This window comes from Capra hircus, chromosome 18 (genome assembly GCF_001704415.2).
Source record: "Capra hircus breed San Clemente chromosome 18, ASM170441v1, whole genome shotgun sequence".
Lineage (NCBI taxonomy): Eukaryota > Metazoa > Chordata > Mammalia > Artiodactyla > Bovidae > Capra > Capra hircus.
Window position 1 is genome coordinate 50050331 of NC_030825.1, and position 21105 is coordinate 50071435.

At 52.2% G+C, this 21105-nt stretch overlaps 2 protein-coding genes across 2 annotated transcripts; both read left to right on the forward strand.

Annotated features, from left to right (window-relative positions):
• DLL3 (delta like canonical Notch ligand 3) lies at positions 1-7733 on the forward strand. Its single transcript, XM_018063272.1, is given in 10 exon segments — positions 1-69; positions 199-480; positions 1625-1682; positions 2614-2802; positions 2805-2855; positions 3774-3991; positions 4841-5063; positions 6763-7342; positions 7581-7692; positions 7695-7733. Coding segments are annotated over 10 exon segments (1821 nt in total).
• On the forward strand, positions 12788-15899 carry LOC102185211 (selenoprotein V). Its single transcript, XM_018063273.1, has 6 exons — positions 12788-13085; positions 13266-13845; positions 15299-15323; positions 15455-15508; positions 15621-15695; positions 15795-15899. Exons 1-6 carry the CDS (start codon positions 12788-12790, stop codon positions 15882-15884), a joined length of 1122 nt encoding a protein of 373 aa, XP_017918762.1. The 3' UTR covers positions 15885-15899.

Genomic DNA, 21105 nt, shown 5'->3' on the forward strand with positions numbered 1-21105 from the left:
ATGGTCGCCCCGCAGATGCCCCAGCTCCTCTCCTCGACGGTGATCCTGGCGCTCTTTTTCCTTCCCCAGGTCAGAGCCAACGTGGAAGGGGGGTATGGGAGGGAGGGAGACCAGGGAGTCTTGGGGACAGGGCGCGGGAAGGATGAGACGCCTGCTTCCCCCCCGGTCCCCCTCACGCGGTTCCCCTCTCCGCCCCAGGCACAGCCGGCCGGCGTCTTCGAGCTGCAGATCCACTCTTTCGGGCCGGGACCAGGTCCGGGCGCCCCGCGGTCCCCCTGCAAGCCCGGGGGCTCCTGCCGTCTCTTCTTCAGGGTCTGCCTGAAGCCAGGGCTCTCCGAGGAGACCGCCGAGGCTCCTTGCACCCTGGGCGCGGCGCTGAGTGCCCGCGGGCCGGTCTACACTGCGCAACCTGGAGCGCCAGCGCCTGAACTGCGGCTGCCGGACGGCCTCCTGCGCGTGCCTTTCCGGGACGCCTGGCCGGTGAGACCCAGCCCCGGGGCATTCCCGTGTGGGGGCCTCACCAGAACCTCGGCTGCCATCTGCCCTCAAACTTCCAACATCCTGCCCTCCTGGGACTCCAAATTCCCAGTACCGCTATCTCGAATTCCACATTCTCACACGCAGAAACCCTACCCATGCGCGCATGCTCAGCAGCTGTGTCCGACTCTTTCGACCCAGTTGTCTGACTCCAACTTGCCCTCTAGGGATCCCAGATCCAGCCTCCCCCAACCCACATCTGGAAACCCGAATTCCCAGAACCCTACGCTCACCTTCTGGAAATTCTCATTTCCCAGAACCCTCCCCGTGTTGCTTGGGGATCCCTAAACACTGGGATCCTAATTTTTATCCCCAAATTTCCTTGCACCTGGAGACCCTTCTATACTCTGTCTTGGGTACCCCCAATATCTTCTCACCTTATCTCACACCTTTCAGTCGCGGCCTGAATCCATGACTTTTTCACCTCCAAAATCTTATTTCCCATCCCACAACCCTCAAAGCATAGGGGCGAACACAGGTTTTTTAAAATTGTAGACCCTTGTCCTTTTAGGGAAGTGACTTTCTCTTTTCCAGCCTCAGCTCCCTCATCTGTAAAACAAACGGGGGACCATCATGGTAGATCACAGCAGTCCCTTTTGAGGGATTCAACTAGGTGTCTTGAGTTCCCACATAGTGAGTGCTCAGTTGTCATTGTTCATTCGCTCAGTGGTGTCTGCCTCTTTGCGACCCCATGGATTGCAGCACACCAAACTTCCCTGTCCTTCACCATCTCCCAGAGTTTGCTCAAATTCATGTCTATTGAGTTGATGCCATCCAACCATCTCATCCTCGGTCATCCCCTTCTCCTCCTGCCTTCAATCTTTCCCAGCATCAGGGTGTTTTCCAATGAGTCAGCTCTTCACATCAGGTGGCCAAAGTATTGGAACTTCAGCATCAGTCCTTCAATGCTCAATAAAGACAGCTGAAAAAGTCATTCCTTCCCTGGGCCAGTCCCTGTGGGAATCGTCCTGTCCATGACTGGCATCCAGCACGGTCATCATTCTTTTCCCCTAAACTCTGGCCTTGACCAGTACCTGTCCTGACCACTGTCTTCATTCTTTTCTCCCACCTTCCTCCACCCAACCAGGGCACCTTCTCTCTCATCATCGAAACCTGGAGAGAGGAGTTAGGTGGACAGATTGGAGGTGAGTGTCTTCAGTTCCTGGTCTTTGCTGCGGAGTGTGGGGGCTCCAGGGAGTTGGGGCATGATGTGAGGTCAAGGAGAGTAACATTGGGCTGTCCATAGGGTGGGGTGTTCACAGAATTGCTGCCCCCAACTGTGTCGTCACAGTTCTAGAGTGTGGTGCGGGCCATTGACAGCCCCAGGACTCTTGGCGTGTCGATACAGAAATGTCCTGACATCAGACAAAGCGGGTTGGGGGCCGGGAGAAGCTCTCTTACTCTCTTGGAATTGAGTCAGTGGACCAGGACATAATATTTAACAGTTCTGCTCTGTCACCATCTGATTTTGAGAACCCAGGGTCCAATATGTTACATTATTGTTCTTGTATGCCAAGCTCTGTCACCTTGTCTACATAGAGGGCCCCAGGAGCCCTTTGGGACGTTGCAGTTTCACCAGAGAGGTTTCAGGGAGGGACAATCGATTATCTTAACCTTAATTGGAGGGGAACTTTGGTGCTATGTAAGACCCACTGTGGGGGGTCTGTCACCATTTTCATATAAGAAGATCCTGAGGCACAATTTGGAGGTGTTTTGACCTCACTTCAAAGACTGTCATTGTCCCTTGGCCATAAAGGGGTGTCTATCATACGTCCCAGGGTGGTTAAGAGGTCTCTTCACTACTTTAATATGCAAAGATCCTAGGGCAAAATACAGGGCCATTTCAGCTTCGGGAGCACCGTTATCATCATGACGGTCATCAGGATCGCGTCATCAAAGATCCCCAGGGCTCACTGGCGGTGTTTGCAGCCTTGCTAAGTAACTGTCATCCTCAGAACTCAAAAGGCGTGTTTTGACCTCCTTGAGATGGGCAGGGAGAGTGCGAGCCTGCGCCCTCCGTCTCCAACCCGAGACTGAATCGGGCCGCATCCCAGCACATCTCCCTTCTCCCCGCAGGGGCCGCCTGGAGCCTGCTGGCGCGCGTGGCCGGCCGGCGTCTTCTGGCAGCTGGGGGCCCGTGGACCCGGGACGTGCAACGCGCAGGCGCCTGGGAGCTGCGCTTCTCCTACCGTGCGCGCTGCGAGCCGCCGGCCGTCGGGGCTGCGTGCGCGCGCCTCTGCCGCTCGCGTGGCGCTCCCTTGCGATGTGACCCGGAATGCGTCCCTGCGCGCCCGTTGAGGACGAGTGCGAGGCTCCGCGTGAGTCCTGCATTCAACCCCACCCCATCCCGTCACGGCCCCCAAGCCCCTTTCACAACCTGGCTACCCGCTTCAAGGAACTGGGGACGCGAGAACCTCTCCCCAGTTCCACTCAGGGTCTTCAGCCCGCTCCCAGGATCCAGCTACCACCTTCAGGGAAAGCCCTGCCTGGACGCTCCAGCCCCGTTCCTTCTTCCCAGCACTCTTGTCTCCCCCAGTTGGAATCTCACACCCATTTCCCATCTTGTACCCCCAGTTTATCCCCTAATCCATACTCACACCCCTTTCCCGATGCTCGGACCCCAAAGCTTTTCTAATTCTGGGGCTTTCCTACTCCTACTCAGGAACTTGGGTATCTCCTCCCATTCCCCACCGCCCTGCCCCACCAATCCCCGCTCCCTGCGATTGCACTCCAGACCCCACTGTGTTCTAAAGCTTGGGATCCCCACCTACCTGGATACCCCAGTGTCTGAGCCCCTAGAACTCCCAGGCTTACCATATCCTCCCAGACCCTCCCTAATCCAAGGCCCTCCCATTTCCCCTGAAAGGCTGGCGGAGGGCGGGGGGGGGTCGGGTCCCTCCTCAATCTTCTTTCTTCCTTTCCCTCTCTCCAGGCTCAGACCTGGGAGCCCCCACTCCATTCTCCTTCCAAGAGCACAGACTGTGGAACTCATTGGTCTGGGTTTTAAATCCTCCCTCTACTGCTTCCTTGCTGTGTGAATCACCCTGCCTCTTGGGGCCCCAGTTTCCCTGTCTGTAAACGGGGGTCTCAATACCAGGTAGCCTAGTGGGTTGTCAGTCACAAAGATCAAACAAGGGATGCAGGGAAAGTGCTGAGAATGGTCTCTGATTTCCTATCCTCCTGACTCTGCCCTTCATCAATAATCCTCTTCCTTCTGCCTCTCCTTCCCCCCACAGCGGTGTGTCGAGCAGGCTGCAGCCCAGAGCATGGCTTCTGTGAGCAGCCCGATGAGTGTCGATGCCTGGAGGGCTGGACTGGGCCCCTCTGCACAATCCCTGTCTCCAGCAGCAGCTGCCTCAGCTCCAGGGGCCCATCATCTGCCACCACTGGATGCCTCGTGCCTGGGCCTGGGCCCTGTGATGGGAACCCGTGTGCCAATGGGGGCAGCTGTAGTGTCAGTATCAACCCTCCCACCTCATCCTGGACCATAGTTTACTCGGGGAGTCCCCTGTCTGGGGCTCCATGACACAGCGGCCTCAGGGAGGCTAGCTATCAGGGAGGGCTTCCTGGAGGTCTCCAGCTTGCATCTGGGGCTCTGAAGTAGGATGAGGTGATGGGGGTTGGAGAGAGCAGACCCAGTGGGTGGCACCTAAAGGTGTGGATGTGGGAATGCTGAGGGATCCTGTGGGGTAGGGAACAACTCAGGGCTCAGGTAAGGGTGGTGGGACCAGGTGAGTTGAGGATTCGGGATGGGCGAGCATCAGAGAAGACTTCCTGGAGATGGGCCGGGGCTGGGCTTCTGAAGTCCAGTTTGGTGGATGGGGGGGTGATTGGAGAAGCTAGACCAGATGAGTGGCCTAGGGGAAGCAAAGGTGGTGGTGGGGGTGAGCCTGCGATGAAGCAGAGCTCAGTGAGGGGGCCAGTGACAAACACTCAGCGTTCAAGTTAGAGGGAGGGTATGAGAAGGGGAGACCCAGGGAATGCTTCACGGAGGAGGCAGGCTTAGAGCTAGGATCTGGAATTGGGCCAGGGCCACGCAGGCAGCACCAGGGAGGGCAGACAGGGTGGGCAGCATTTGATCGGCAAAGGTATAGAGGTGGGAATGGAATCTCTCTGGGCCTCCAGAGCCTCCCCTCTGTGGGGCTGGGTGGGCAGACCCAGAAACACGGAACAGAGGGGTTGTCTTGTCCCAGGGACTTCCCCAGGAGGCCTCTGTGACCTGGGAGGTGGGACCGGAGTGAGGAGCGGGATAGGGTTTCACTCCAAGGGAATGCTGATCCCAAGTCTTCTTGCCTGTGCCCAGGAAACCCTGGGGTCCTTCGAATGCACCTGTCCCCGAGGGTTCTACGGGTTGCGGTGTGAGGTGAGCGGGGTGACATGTGCGGATGGACCTTGTTTCAACGGTGGCTTGTGTGTGGGGGGCGCAGACCCTGACTCTGCCTACATCTGCCACTGCCCGCCCGGTTTCCAAGGCTCCAATTGTGAGAAGCGGGTGGACCGGTGCAGCCTGCAGCCATGCCGGAATGGTGAGGTGGGGAGAACAGAGTGGTGAGGGATGAAGGTGGGGGACCCTGCATGGTCAGTGGGCAAGAAAAGGGCTTGGCTCACACAGTTGCGGGGCAGGGTAGGCGGATCCTGATTCTGCCCTGAGGCCTGAGGAAGTGATTCTCCCCCTGGCTCCCCAGCCTCAGTTTGTTCTGTGATCTGGGTGAGATGCTATTCCTATCTCAGAAATCTTTGTTGACCATCCACTGTGTGCCAGGCCCTGTTTTGGGAATGCAGTAGGAAATGAGATGGAAACTTCTACCATCACAGAGGAACTTCCCAGGTGGCGCTAGTGGTAAAGAACCCACCTGTCAATGCAGGTAGACATAACGCAGGTTTGATCCCTGGGGTTCAAACCAGGTTTGAATCTCCTGGAGGAAGGCACGGCAACCCACTCCAGTATTCTTGCCTGGAGAATCCCATGGCCAGAGGAGCCTGGCAGGCTGCAGTCCATAGGGTCGCACATGACTGAAACGACTTTGCATGCACACAGACACACAAAGGTTAGATGGTGATAAAAACCTAAGAAGAAAAATAAAGCCGGGGGCAGGGGGTGGGGAGTAGTGTGTATGGGTGGCAGATTGACATGTCAGCTAGAATGGGTAGGGAAGGCCATGCTGAAGGTCGGGAGGGAGTCATGTGGGAGTCTGAGGGAAGAGTATGTTTCAGGAGGAGGGATGAGCACGTGCAAAGACCCTGAGGCAGGAATGTGCTGAGGATGGTGGGGAAGCGGGTGTGGTTGGAGCAGAGTGAGTGAGGGTTGATTCAGAGATGAGGTTAGGGAGGTCAGCCTGTAGGGCTTCATCGGTTACGGAGAGGATTTTGGTGTTACCCTGAGGGAGATGGAGCCACAGGAGGGTACTGATTTGATATAGGTATTACAACATTAAAGGAGATCGGGAATGTGAAGGGCTCAGTGAGCTCTTCTTCTTATAATACTTGTTTAATCGCTAAATCGTGTGGGACTTTCGGTGACCCCATGGTCTGTAGCCCACTAGGCTCCTCTGTCCGTGGGATTCCCCAGGCAAGAATACTGGAGTGGGTTGCCACTTCCTTCTCCAGAGGATCTTCCCGAACGGAGCCACCGGGGAAGCCTTTTAGAAGCCCACCGCTCTCCAAAACACTCATTGAGTGTGTTTACTCTAGGCTGAGTGGTACGGGGGACACAGTAGTGACCAGGACAGCTCTGCGCTCTGTCCTCAGAGGGGTATCAGTCCAGAGGGGAAGACAGAGTCGTCCTCAGACAGAGCCAACAGTGGCTAAGGGAGCGCAGGGCTGGGATGGAGGAAGAATCAGGGATGGCTTCCGGGAGGAGGGGGCGCCTGAGTACATCTGAGAAGAGAGCAGGGGAAAAGAATGGGAGAAAAGAAGGAAGAGAAAGGGGAGGAGGAGGCATGGGCAAAGGCAAGGTGGTTCAGACCCGTCGTTCTGGAACTGTTAACTATTTCAGTACGGTTAAAGCCGAGACAAAAAGAGACAAACAGGTGTGAGGCTCAGTCAATCCAAGACCACTCGAGGGGAAAGGAGGCGGGCTGGCTTTCCAGGCGAACTCCCAGAGCCCTTGAATTAAACGAGATAGAGGGGGCCCAGAGAAGAGGTGAGGGCGGGGACTTCCGAGCTGAGAAAAAGAAGCGCGGGTGGGTCGGGGGAGCCGCAACCCCGACGCTCCCTTCCCCACAGGCGGACTCTGCTTGGATCTGGGCCACGCCCTCCGCTGCCGCTGTCGCGCCGGCTTCGCGGGGCCGCGCTGCGAGCACGACCTGGAAGACTGCACCGGCCACACTTGCGCCAACGGCGGCACTTGCCTGGAGGGAGGCGGCGCGCGCCGCTGCTCCTGCGCGCTAGGCTTCGGCGGCCGCGACTGTCGGGAGCGCGCCGACCCGTGTGCCGCGCGCCCCTGCGCCCACGGCGGCCGCTGCTACGCGCACTTCTCCGGCCTCGTCTGCGCCTGCGCGCCGGGCTACATGGGCGCGCGGTGCGAGTTCCCGGTTCACCCCGACGGCGCGGGCGCATTGCCGGCGGCCCAGCCCGGCCTGAGACAGGGGGACCCACAGCGCTTCCTTTTGCCGCCAGCTTTGGGACTGCTGGTGGCCGCGGGCTTGGCCAGCGCTGCGCTCTTGCTGGTCCACGTGCGACGCCGTGGCCCTAGCCGGGATGCTGGGCCTCGCTTGTTGGCGGGGACCCCGGAGCCATCGGTCCACGCGCTCCCTGATGCACTCAACAACATGAGGACGCAGGAAGGTCCCGGGGACGGCCCGAGGTGAGGGGCTCGATCGCAGACGTAAGCCTTGAGCTCCTTGGCTGCTTTCATTAATCTCTGTGGTGCAGTTGGCCTGAGTCCTTGATAGACCTTCCTGATTGGTCCGTTTCTCTCCAGCCTTTTTCTGGTTGGGTCGTTTCACAAGTCCCTTGGTTGGCTTTGGGTTCCTCTCTGTGGCGGGTGGGAAAACAGGATATGAGAATTTAAAGGGTCTAGATCTTACTTTTCTCCCCCGTAGCCCATCCTCAGACTGGAGTCACCCTGAAGATGGAGACGCTCGTTCGATTTACGTCATCTCTGCTCCTTCCATCTATGCTCGGGAGGTAGTTAACCCACCTCTCCCGCCTCTGCGCACTTTGGGCACAATGGACAGAGGCAGCCCCTGCTTTAGCTGTAGATCCCCTTTCTCCGTAAAATGGGTGTGGGGTGGGGGTGGGTAGAGTCTCTGGAAGATTCTAAAGGCCACTTCTCAGTTTTCACTTGATTTAGTTCTGTTTCTTGTCTGGAGAATCCCAGGGACGGCAGAGCCTGGTGGGCTGCCGTCTATGGGGTCGCACAGAGTCGGACACGACTGAAGCGACTTAGCAGCAGCAGCAGCAGCAGCAGCAGCAGCATCCCTTTTAAGTGTCCTTTTGAGCTCCTTGGCATCTTCTCTTTAGATGACCTTTGGGCCTCAAGAGGTGGGGAGCTTCAGGCTTGAGCTTCTCCACTGATTTCCAGTCACTGGAGAGAGGGAGGAAAGGCAGAGGGCAGCCCCCCTTCCCCTTATTTTCGCCCTACCCATTGGCTTGGGGGATCTTAGTTCCGGTTCAGGCAGGGAACCCAGGTCTCCGGCATTGAAAGCCTGGATTCTTAACCACTGGACCGCCGGGGAAGTCCCAGAGGCAACCCTTTCTAATGCTTCCTACTTACTCTGTTTCTAGGCTTGACCTGGCCCTTCTCCATGAGCACGTGGAAACAGAACCTGAATGTTTTTGTGTTTTCTGCTTCAGACACTTAGGAGTTCAAGCTGGAAAGGGTGACGGGGAGAATTTTGCCATTGAAAGTTGTACATAGTGGTTATTTATATCCTGTCTCTCTTTCTCTCCCTATCCCTCCAGAGACAGCTATAAAAGCTCTTAGTTTGATCAGCTTTGACTCATCAAGTTGAGTGCTTTGTATGTGGTGTTGGGGCTGAGGGAAGAGATTTTTGTCTCCTGAGAAGAATAATAGACAAGACTCTGTTGCAGAGGGTCGGAAATAACTCAAAGTTGTTTAAATAAACAAGAGAATTTATTAGTTCATAAAATTGAAAATCCCGTGGCAGGTGTCGCTTCAGCAGGACTGAGTTCAGAGGCTCAATGTTTTTCTCCAGTTATCTCTGGGAGGACTTCATATGTAGGATGGATGGGCTTTCACTGCCCCTGGCTTGTCACATGGCCTTACTTGAACTAGTGGCCAGACAAGTATGACTTATTTTGATTGGCCAGGCTTGGCCATTTGCCTGGTGTGTGGCGGGGATTAAGGTTAGCCTGTTCAAATCACATGGAATACGTGAGCAAAAGAGTGTCCCTTTCTCTACCAAAAGTCAGGGTTTGCTATTAATACTAGATGTAAGTACTGTACGTGGCAGGCAAAAAAACAGAACCAGTTGGTGAGAACAGAAAGAACCTATTCTACAGAGGAATGGGAGGCTCAGAGAGTGGGGTAATTGTTGCTGCTCCTTCCTAATGAGATGGAGCAAATCTAAGATCTAGTAGAGAGGGGGATATCTTCCTAAATTGGAGGACTGTCCTAAAACAGCGCATCATACATCTAATACTACTTCGACCACTGAAGCTATAAAGAGTCTGCATCAGGACTTCTCTGGCTCTCCAGTAGTTAAGACTCCACACTTTTCTGTGTGGTATGGTGCAGCCAAATAAATAAATAAATGAATTTTTTTTAAAGCCCACATCAGCCAATTTCTGCCAGTCCTCCTTCCCCGTATTTTCTAATGGCTGAGACAGTGCCCAAACCCCTTTGGAAATGAGCAAAATCATAGGGGTGAAAGATGAGAGAACGGTGAGAAAAGTAATAACAAATGAAGGAGTCCTTCTCTATGAAGGCCATCAGCCAAGGGATCCACATACTCTTTAAAAAAATTTTTTTTATTGAAGTATAGTTAATTTACATATATTCTTTTAATTTAGTTGGCAGATATCATGTTGAATACATACCTATATGTACAAACTCCTCTTTCACGTTTCACCATATTGAATTTCTGTGTTATGAGGATAATCTGTACCATTAAGGAATATGGACATTGAGGGACTTCCTGGTGATCCAGTGGTTAAGATTCCATGCAGCCAATGCATGAGGCTCAGGTTTGATTCCTGGTGGGGAGCTAGGATCCCACATTCCACATGAAACAGCCAAAAAGTAAAAATTTAAAAAAAAAAAGGCGGGGCAGGGGGGGAATATGGACATGGAAGCAAAAGCCTATCATCAAATAATATTTAAATTGAGATTAAAGACAGACATCAACACCAGCCCCATTATTCCTTCAAAGACAAATTGCTTTTCAGAGCCCAAGTCTTTGCTGCCTTGAACAAATTATGCCATCTGCCCAGAGTGCAGAACTCAGTTTAAAAGCAAAGATGGAAAGTTGTTACCCTCATCATGTGGTTTTGATCAACGACTGCGTAAAATCTGAAAGCGGGCAGCTGAATCCCATGGGCTCTCTCTTTGATGTAGTTCCTTGTGTTAAGGATGCCTTACCTGTCTCAGAATCTTGGCACCATTGCTGTACACATCTCTGAGTCATCACAGGAACAGTGATGGATTATCAAAGAGCGATGGCCAGAGTTCTGATTCATCACCATAGGGAAGAGTTCCACACCCAAGTCAGCAGGCCCTTTAAAACACAGGATTTGTTCCATGGCTTTTCCTCACAGGCTGCTGTCGGCTTAGCCTAAGCTAGCAGCTTCTGGGGCAAGGAAGACCATCTTGGATGATCAGTGCTTGCAGGGAAGATAAAGTTATTCTGGTACAAATCCTTCACTTTAAAGGTGAAAGGAGGGAGAGCCCAGAGGACTCAGGTGTAAGGTATTCCACACCAAGGAGAAACTGGTCCTTTTTTTCTCTTTTGGCAGAGCTTTAAATCTTTCAGGTGTACACTTACTGCATTTAGCACAATGGTAATAGGAAATAAAGTAACCTAAATGACCACTCCAAAAAAAACCAGAAACAAAGACAATTCCCCACCACCTCATCTAGCCAGAGACTTCCCTGGTGGTCCAGTGGTTAAGAATCTGCCTTGGAATACAGGAGTTCAATCCCTAGTGGGAACTAAGATCCAATAAAGCCTGTGCACCGCAAGCTTACTGAGCCTGTGTGCCACAACTGGAGTTCATGGGCCACAAGGAAAGATCCAGCATGCTGCAACTAAGAGCCGATGCAGCCCAAACAAACAAAACCCAAAGCTTGCAAACACACAGAAATCCGACTGCTTTGGTTCAGATCTTGGTTCTGCCACTTATTCAAACAAGTCGCTTTACCTCTCTCTCCTGTAAAATGAGACTAGTAATAGAATCTGCTTCAGAAGTTTGTGAGTAGTGAGTTAATAACTACAAGCATTTTATAACAGAGGCTGGCATATGATAGCTGCTCAGTAAATGTTAGTTCTCGATATTATGCTATAAGAGGAAAGCCTACTTCAAGTTCATTTCACAGAGGAGCAAACTAAAGCCCAAAGATGTGGAAGAGGCTTACCCAGCATCACACAGAAAGTTCAGTCTTTCTTGATCCTCCTGGTTTTGGGAACCCAGGCCCAAAAATTAGCACAGGAAGGACTCTCAGAGGTTGAGAAGCACTGTAGGCTTCTGCTTGAAACCCTTGCATGAATCTGAATAAGGTCTGTACCTGACCTAATCGTATTGGACTAGTTGGTTTTGATAACGTACTGTGGTTACTTAAGATGTTGTTATTGAGGAAAGCTGAGTGACAGTTACACTGGGATTCTCTGTATTATTTTCCCAACTTCTGGGAAGTGTTACAACTGTTGCAGGGGCTTCCCTGGTGGCTCAGTGGTAAAGAATCCACCACTTGCCAGTGCAGGAGACACAGGTTCGATCCGTGGTCTGGGAAGATCCTACATGCTATGGAGCAACTAAACCCGTGTGCCACAACTTCTGAGCCCATACTCTAGAGCCAGGGAACCGCAATTACTGAAGCCTCTGCACATCCTAGAGCCCAGTGCTCCTTAACAAGAGAAGTCACTGCAGTGAGAAGCCTGAGCACCACAATTAGAGAATAGTCCCTGTTCACTGCTACTAGAGAAAAGCCTGAGCAACAACAAAGACCCAGCACAGTCAAAAATGAATGAATGAAGTCACTCAGTCGTGTCTCACTTTGCGACCCCATGGACTGTAGCCTACCAGGCTCCTCTGTCCATGGAATTTTCCAGGCAATAGTATTGGAGTGGATTGCCATTTCCTTCTCCAGTGGATCTTCCCAACTCAGGGATCGAACCTGGGTCTCCTGTATTGTAGACAGATGGTTTACCGTCTGAGCCACCAGGGAAGTAAATAAAATTATATTTAAAAAGCTGTTTCAAAATAAAAAGACATTTATTGAGTGCCTACTGTGTGCCAGGCCTTATTGTATGAGCTGGGGATTCAGCAGTGAGCCAGACAAGTTCCCACCATGGAGGAGCTCACAGTGTGATAGAGTCCTGTATCCAGGATTCTGTGTCCGGACCCTGGAGTCTGATAGCTGAGGTTTGAATCCTGGTTCTGCCGCGTTCCAGCTATGGGCATGTGTATCGCATTTAGTGCTATGTGAATGTAAGATCTGTTGTTATTCTTCTCCAGGTCACCCTCATTCTGACCTCACTGGAATGTCATTGTTTGGGTATATCTCCCCTGGGCTTTGCGGGTGGCTCAGTGGTAAAGAATCCGCCTGCCAGTGCAAGAGACACAGGCTCCATTCCTGGGTCAGGAAGAACCCCTGGAAGAGGAAATGGCAACTCACTCCAGTGTTCTTGCCTGGAGACTCACATGGACAGAGGAGCCTGGCGGGCTACAGTCCCTGGGATCGCAGAGTCGGACTCACGCATATCTCCCTTACTGTACAGGGAGCCTGATCTCCGGACACGGTCTCCTGACTGCTGTGTCTGAAGAGTCACCCAGCTCAGGAGGGTGCACACTGCAGGCACTCGATAAACATATAGTGAATGCCTGAACATTAAGGACATTGGCAACTGGACGTAGGGATTCGTGGGATGGGAGTTATCAGGTGAGATCCAGAGGTCCCTGCCCCATCCCCGGCTCGAGGCGGTAGAATCCGCGCGCCCAATGGAACCCCGCGCAACAGCGCCCCATTGTGGTCGCTAGAATCCAGTGCGGATGAGACTCTTCCCGCCCCAAGGCAGGAGGGTAGGGAGGGATCGTCATCCCGGCTACCTGGGGTGCGCCGCGGGACCCCATGAACAACCAGCCGCGGACCCCAGCCCCTACCCCGGTCCAGGCCTCGACTCCGGTCCGGGGTTCGACCCAGCGCAGGACCTCCATTCAGGTTCGGACTCCGACTGCGGGCCCGAACTCGGGCCCGACCCGGATCACGACTCTGGTCCGGACGCCGGCTCTCATCCAGACCCTGACCCCCATCCGGACCCCAACTCCGGTCCGGACCCCAACTCCGGTCCCGCCCTCAACTCCGGTCCGGACCCGAACTTCGGTCCGAACCCCAACTCCGGTCCCGCCCTCAACTCCGTTCCGGACCCCAACTCCGGTCCCCCCCTCAACTCCGTTCCGGACCCCAACTCCATTCCGGACCCCAACTCCGGTCCCGCCCTCAACTCCGGTCCGCACCCCAACTCCGGTCCCGCCCTCAACTCCGTTCCGGACCCCAACTCCGGTCCCGCCCTCAACTCCGTTCCGGACCCCAACTCCGGTCCCGCCCTCAACTCCGGTCCCGCTCTCGACTCCGGTCCGGCCCCCGACTCCCGTCCGCCCCCCGACTCCCGTCCGGCCTCCGACTCCTGTCCGGATCCCGACACCGATTGGGACCCCAACACTGATCCAGTCCCCGACTCCGGTCCAAATCCCAATTCCGGACCCGATCCCAACCCCGATCCCATCTCGGGTCCTGATTCCTGCCTTGGAATCCCTCCCTGACTCGTCTCTGCCTTCGGGCCCGCCCCTGGAACTTGAACCCACGCTCACTGTGTCACCTGCCAAGAATCTTGAGCCAAGCCCGAGGGTGAAGCAAGTTTCCTCAGCCACCAGTGGATTTCCTCCCATCCAAGAGCCCCTTCCTGCTCTTACTCCATTGGCCACCGATTTGCGGTCCCCATCCCGCGGGTCCCCTCTGAGGACAGACCCATCGACCACCAAGTTGATAGCTTCTTCTTCTGGACATGTCCCAGGGACGCCCATCCTAGGGGCCATCCAGGCCATCTTACCGGTTCCTGCCACCGCATTAGCCTCCATCAGTGGGAACCTCAAAGCGGAAAACAAGATCATGGTTCGAGTGGTTTACTGGTAAAGAGCTGTCCCTGCTTCCGCCTCTGGGCCTGCCATTCTCTTTGGGACCAGAAAGCTCTGGGTTCATTCATTCACTCTCCTGCCCCTGTGGGCCAGGCCTTCAGGAGACAGAGGGCTGAGCCAAGCCATGTTTTCCTGGGGTGGGGGCGGGAGATGGGGCAGGAAGAGGGAAGAGGAGGAGTGGGAGAACTTCAGAGGCTGAGGGCTTAGAAACAGCCTTTCTTGGGAGGTGGGTCTTAGGCTGCAACTTCTCAGTGATGAGGCTACCAAGTGGGGTGGGGAGGGTCAGATAGAAGTAGGGGGATCTGGGTAGCAAGGGAAAGGGGGCCCACCGAATACAAAGGCCAGAGGGGTCCACATTTGTGATCCCAGAGTGGAATCTTTGTGTCAATGACGAGAGTAAACAGCAGTGACCTTCCTTGACTTCCTTGAGACCCAGGACTGAACGTGGCTGGGCGTGAGGCTTTGTCTTCCCCTCCAGTGCCCCCCAACCCCTCCTGCCCCCGCCCCCGTGCAATGGTTTCTCTCTAGCTCTCTCTCCAACTCACTGCCTGTTTCTCTTGCCCCTTGTGATGTGTAGCTCTTTCTCCTTCTCTCTTTCCCCCTCTCCTCCACCTCTCTTTCTCTGCCTATCTCCTCCTTTTTCTTCTTCCTTTTTTGGTCAAACCTGTGCTGCACGCAAAGCTTCCCTGACCAAGGATCAAAGATCAAACCCGCGCATCCCTCAGTGGAAGTGTGAAATTTTAACCGCTGGACCACCAGGGAATTCTCCATCTTCTTTCTGTTTCTCTGACTCCGTGGATTCATTCATTATTTTATTCACGGAACAACCATTTATTCAGCACCTACCATGTGCTGACCCTACTCAGCATCAGAGACACAGTAGTGAATAAGACAAAAATGGCTGTGGCAGTGACATTCTGATGTGGAGGGGCAGAAATGGGCAATAAACACAGCACGTGGCAAGTTATCTAGTATCTTAGAAGGTGACCAGTGCTATGGACAAAACGCATCTTGTGGGGGTGGGTGGGTGTCACAGGTTAGCTGGAGTATCCACAAGGAGGCAATACTCGACCAAAAATCTGAAAGAGGGGCGAGAAGGAGCCTTTGAGCTACCAGGGAAAGAGTATTCTGCAGAGAGACCAGCCAGGTCAAAGATCCTGAGGCAAGGCAGCCCTGGAGTTTTGAAAGAAGGGCTAGGAGGTCTCTGTGGCTGGAGCCAGAGGGACAGAGGGAAGAGATGGAGCAGAGAGGTGATGGGGTGGATCCTGTCGGGACTTGTGGACCATGGGGAGGACTCTGTTATTTTTGTGTTCAGATGCTTCTGAGCAGGGGAGGGACGAGATCTGACTTAGCTCTTCACAGTGTCCCTCTGGACTTCAGGAGATTCTAATGATGTATCTTCCTTCCACCTCTCTCCGCCTCCCTCCTCTCTGTCCTCGGCCTCCAGTGGCCTCTGAAGCTACAGCCTTCGGGTAAGCAGTTTTGGCTTTGGAGGTGGGGGGAGTTTGAGCCACGATGTCTGGAAGGGGTTCCTGTTTTCCCTCTTCTCAAGACCTATGACCTTGTGATCCCATGATCACATAATCCCATCTCCTCCCCACAGTACATCCTACTGAGAAAGAGTCTGGAGCAGCAATTTCCAAACTCTCTAATCTTCGTGAGTGTGCTGGTGGCTTGGGAGAGTGGGGGGCAATCAGGGCTCCAAGACTCCCCAAGGGACTTGGAGGGGAGTTCTTTGCCTCCACTAACCTCCACCATTCCCTCCCCAGGAGGAAGAAATATCTGCCCAGGCTACAGGGGAGTTTGAAGTATTTGTGGATGGGAAACTGATACATTCAAAGAAGGTGATTCTGAGCAAGGTTCCTGGACAGGGAGGGAGGCTGGAGCTCCCAGGGGGTGAGAGACCTACATACAAGTCTGTGCTCTTTCCCTTCTGTGCCCAGAATGGTGATGGCTTTGTGGATGAGGCCAAGCTACAGACAATTGTGAACCTGCTCAATGAGGAGTTCAAGAAAAGGGTAGCAGGCAACTAGTGGGCTGGAGGTGAGGTGAGGGAAGTGAGGTGGGAGTTGGTGGAGGCTGGACCATGGGTGGGCGGGCAGGCAGAAGGCAGGGCCTTGCCTTGGAGTCAAAGACACCTTAGCCCCAATCCTAGCTCAACCAATCCTCACTGTTGCAATCAGGTTAAGTTATCTATATCCTTTTCTGAGCCTCAGTTTCCTCATCTGTACAATGGGGTTGTTAATTCCATAAAATGCATCTTATAAGGTAATAAATAGTGCACGGCTCAGAGTATGTTAGAGTATGCTCAGCGTATGTCAACTATACAGTTTTTTTTTTCAAATAACTTTTTTTTTAAACTTTTAGTTGTAAAGCTGTGCTGTGGCAGTATATGACAATAACAGCATGTGTCTTTTCACCTTCATGGAGTTAATGAAAATAATACATTAAAAATTCAGTTATTAGTCCCACTAGCCACATTTCAAATGTTCACAGCCGCATGTGGCAGCTGTATTGGACAGTGCAGATACAGAACATGGACTCAATAATTGCAGAAAGTCCTATTGCTAATGTTGTCTTAATGTTTTAAAGCATAGACACAACCATTTATTTTCCACCAATACTGGATTTTTAAAACCACTCACTACGTAGATATTTGTAAGCTGCTACTGATTTAATACTTTGCCTATTGTGTATCTACTTTACAATTATTTCCAACTTTACTGAAGTGTAAGTGATGCATAAGAAACAGTACATGTTTAAAGCACACAAGTTGTTGAGTTTTGATATACTCGTCATAAGTATACCATAAATCCCAGCGAAGATTCCCATTGGCATGGATTAAGTTACACATCCGTCTCTGAATGAATCACTCAGGGCCAAGGGAACGTCACTACACTGCTATCATTGGCCCGTCTTGAGTCACGTGTCTTTAACCCCACTGGATTTCATTTTAGTCAAGTATTTCCTGAGTACCTACAAGGTATGGTTCTAGGTCCTGGAGATGATACAGTGGTGAACCAAACAGACACAAACCCTTGGCCTAGTGGAGCTGACAGTTAATGGAAGACAGTGAACAAGACCCTAGGTGAAGAGAAGGCATTTCATTACTTTTTATTTCTTTTTTTGGCCACACCATTCAGCATGTCCAATATCAGTTCCTCTGTGCTATGCTGAGTCGCTCAGTCATGTCTGACTCTTTGCGACCCCCGTGGACTATAGCCCCCCAGGCTCCTCTGTCTATGGGGATTCTCCAGGCAAGAATACTGGAGTGGGTTGCCATGCCCTCCTCTCTTAATTCCTCTATCAGGGATCAAAACTGTGCCCTCTGCAGTGGGAGCGAGGAGTCTTAACCACTGGACTTTAGGGAAGTCCCTAGAAGGCATTTTAGGAGATCAGTGATGAGAAGAAAAATAAAGTAGGGAAAGGGCTTTGGAGGCTGCCGGGGACTTTTTGCAACTCTAAGTTGAGTGGTCAGAGACAATCTCATTGGGAAGGTGATATTTAAACACTTGAAGGATGTAAGGGACTGAAGCATGTGGATGTCTAGGGGAAAGTATTCTGGGCAGAAGGGACAGAAAGTGCATGGGCCCTGTGGTAGGAGTGTGTCTGGTGTGTTTCAAAAATGTCAAGGAGACTCTGCTAGGCATTATAAGCCATGGAAATGGAAAATCTTAGAGGTGCCTGAACATAGCAAGCCCTACAAATGCTATTATTTATTTTTTAGAGTTTTTTTTTTTTTCTTTCTTGTTCCCCCATTTCAGGAGCCTCAGCAGGATGGTGAGAAGGGCTGAAATGATGTCAAATCAGGTCCTTTTCTGATGGCAGCTGGGACAGGGTCAGGGAGAGGTGGAGAGGGAAATACAGAGTCTGCCTCCTGTGTTCTCGTCTGATTGCTCCTGTCCCCGCACTCACTTCTGATGTCTGGGGACATTGCCTGCGACCGTGCTCCCAGCATCTCCTGGACCGGGTGGGTGGGGGTGGGGAGGCCAGCTTGGAACAGAAGGCTACTCCTGTTGCGCCCCACCTGGTGTAGCTTCAGCGTTCTCACACTGTCAAAGTCAATTTCTTTCTTTTGTGGGATCTTTATTTCCCATGGCCTGGTTTGGAATTTGAAAACCTCCCATTTCGTTGGCATTTGTAGGGGCTGAGACAGAAATAGGAATGGTGGCAAACCTCAAAAGACATTCCAAACTTCTATACATGTTGATGTTCACTTTCTAAACCCACAGATCTTAGAATGTCAGTGCTGGGAGGGGTCTCAACTGTCTGGGAGAAGACCTTCCATGCATTCAGTAGGCATTGATGAGCCCCCTGCTCACCATCTGACTCCGTGGGGTCAATAGGCATGTGCCAGAAGGTCCAGTGCAAGACATGGGAGTCAGACCTTTACCATGGAGCTGCTGTGTGACTTCCAACAGGGGACACTACCTCTCTGATTCTCAATTTCTCCTGCAAAATGACCGTCATACTGCTTAATTGTGAAATTTCCAAAGTTTTATACAAGATACATAAGTTTCAGTTAGTAGTAGGTTTTTGAGGACTTTCCTGGTAGCTCAGCTGGTAAAGAATCCACCTGCCATGCAGGAGATTCCAGTTCGATAGCTGGGTGGGGAAGATCCCCTGGAAAAGGGATAGGCTACCCACTCCAGTATTCTTGGGCTTCCATGTGGCTCAGAGGGTAAAGAATTCACCTGCAATGCAGGAGACGTAGATTCAATCCCTGGGTTGGAAAGATCGCCTGGAGGAAGGCATGGCAACCCACTCCAGTATTCTTGCTTGGAGAATCCCCATGGACAGAGGAGCCTAAGGGGCTACAGTCCATGGGGTTGCAAAGAGTCTGAAATGACTGGGCAACTAAGTACAGCACTGGTGGTCCAATGTTTAAGAATCTGCCTACCAATGCAGGGGACATGGGTTTGATCCCTGGTCTGGGAACTAAGATTTCACCTGCTGAGGGGCAACTAAGCCCATGAGCCACAACTCCTGAAGCCTGAGTGCCCGAGAGCCCTTGCTCTGCAACAAGAGAGGCCACTGCAGTGACCGCACACCACTAGAGAAAGCCCACATGCAGCAACAATGACCCAGGGCAGCCAAAAGTAAATAAATACAAAATTTAAAGTAGACATTGGTTAGGATGGCTCTTGCCTTCCAGTAACAGCAAGCTGGACCGTCAGTGGCTCACAAAATGTGTGCTCAGTCGCTTCAGTCGTGTCTGACTCTTTGCGACCCTATGGACTGTAGCCCGCCAGGTTCCTCTGGGATTCTTCAGGCAAGAACCCCTGAGTGGGTTGCTGTTTCCTACTTCAGGGGATGTTCCTGACCCAGGGATTGAACTCATGTCTCTTATGCCTCCTGCATTAGCAAGCACGTTCTTCACCACTAGCGCCACCTCAGACAATAGAAGCAGCAAATGATTTTGATTTCAAACTGATGGGAGAGGGCTGAGTTCAGCCAGCTGTCCAGCTCTGCCATGGGAAGCCCAGAGTGTTTCTCCACTTCTTTTCTGCCATCATCAATGTATGATGATGTGTTGATTTTGGAGCTCATGCCTGTGGTTTCATGGTTGCGCCCTTCCCGGTTATGTCTGTTTTCCAGGCAGAAGGGAGTAGACGGCAAGGACGTGCCCACTGGATCACTTTATTAGGAGAGTAAAACTTTCCCAGAAGCCCAGCTCAGTCTTCTTTTGTGACTCCAAGACAATGCCCCGCCCGCTGCCCACCCATCCACCCACAGCCCAGCCTGTGCCCCTCCCCACTCCCCTCCCTCAGCACACCTCCAGTTCACCAGTTGCCTACTACCTTTTCCTGATCTCATTAATAATGGGTACAGATTTTCTGCAGCCTGGCCTCATCCACAAAGCTGTCTGGATCATGAGAACAGGGAGTGATTCAACAGAGATTGAGCAGGGATAGGAAGCAACAGCTGGGGGCACCATGAAGCCCCCATCCTGATATATACACTAGCATTGGGAGCATGTGAGTGAGAACGCAGTGGGTGAATCAAAGGGTTTGACTCTAGAGTTCTTAATATGTCATAAAGTGAAAGTGAAGTCACTCAGTCATGTCCGACTCTTTGCGACCCCATGGACTGTAGCCCACCAGGCTCCTCCATCCATGGAATTTTCCAGGCAAGAGTACTGGAGTGGGTTGCCATTTCCTTCTCCAGGGGATCTTCCTGACCCAAGGATTTTTAAGTTTGAGAAAGTTTATGGTTATCAGGATTTGTATACATGATCACAATCAAAACAAAGAGATAAACCAAAGAATAAGACTTTTTTAACCCCCCTGAAAACATAATAAATTACAATTTCTGGTCAAATGTTATTCCTATGCTATATTCATTTTGATCTCATTTTCCATTTTATACTCTGGCATTTCTTTTCTGAATACAGTTACATATAATATTTTGTGTTAACTCCCTTGTCTTAATACCACAAAGTCACCTGTTTTACCATGGGTATATTTTTATCATTTAGAGTAGGATATCGGAGAAGGCAACGGCACCCCACTCCAGTGCTCTTGCCTGGAAAATCCCATGGATGGAGGAGCCTGGTGGGCTGCAGTCCATGGGGTCCCTAAGGGTCGGACACGACTAAGCGACTTCACTTTGACTTTTCACTTTCATGCATTGGAGAAGGAAATGGCAACCCACTCCAGTGTTCTTGCCTGGAGAATCCCATGGATGGAGGAGCCTGGTGGGCTGCAGTCCATGGGGTCCCTAAGGGTCGGACACGACTAAGCGACTTCACTTTGACTTTTCACTTTCATGCATTGGAGAAGGCAACGGCACCCCACTCCAGTGCTCTTGCCTGGAAAATCCCATGGATGGAGGAGCCTGGTGGGCTGCAGTCCATGGGGTCCCTAAGGGTCGGACACGACTAAGCGACTTCACTTTGACTTTTCACTTTCATGCACTGGAGAAGGAAATGGCAACCCACTCCAGTGTTCTTGCCTGGAGAATCCCAGGGACGGGGGAGCCTGGTGGGCTGCCGTCTATGGGGTCACACAGAGTCCGACACGACTGAAGTGACTTAGCAGTAGCAGTAGCAGTAGCAGCAGAGTAGGATATGCTTGTTAATAAGCCAGTTATACTTCAGCAACTTTGTGAATACAAAAACACTGAGAAGTAAGAACAAATAATGGAGTTATCATTTCACAGATCCTCATTCAAGTTCAGGAAAACTACTTCCAGAAAGCTGCAGTTCTGCCAAATATAGTCTACGTTTACATGGAAACTGAAAGAAAAGTGAAA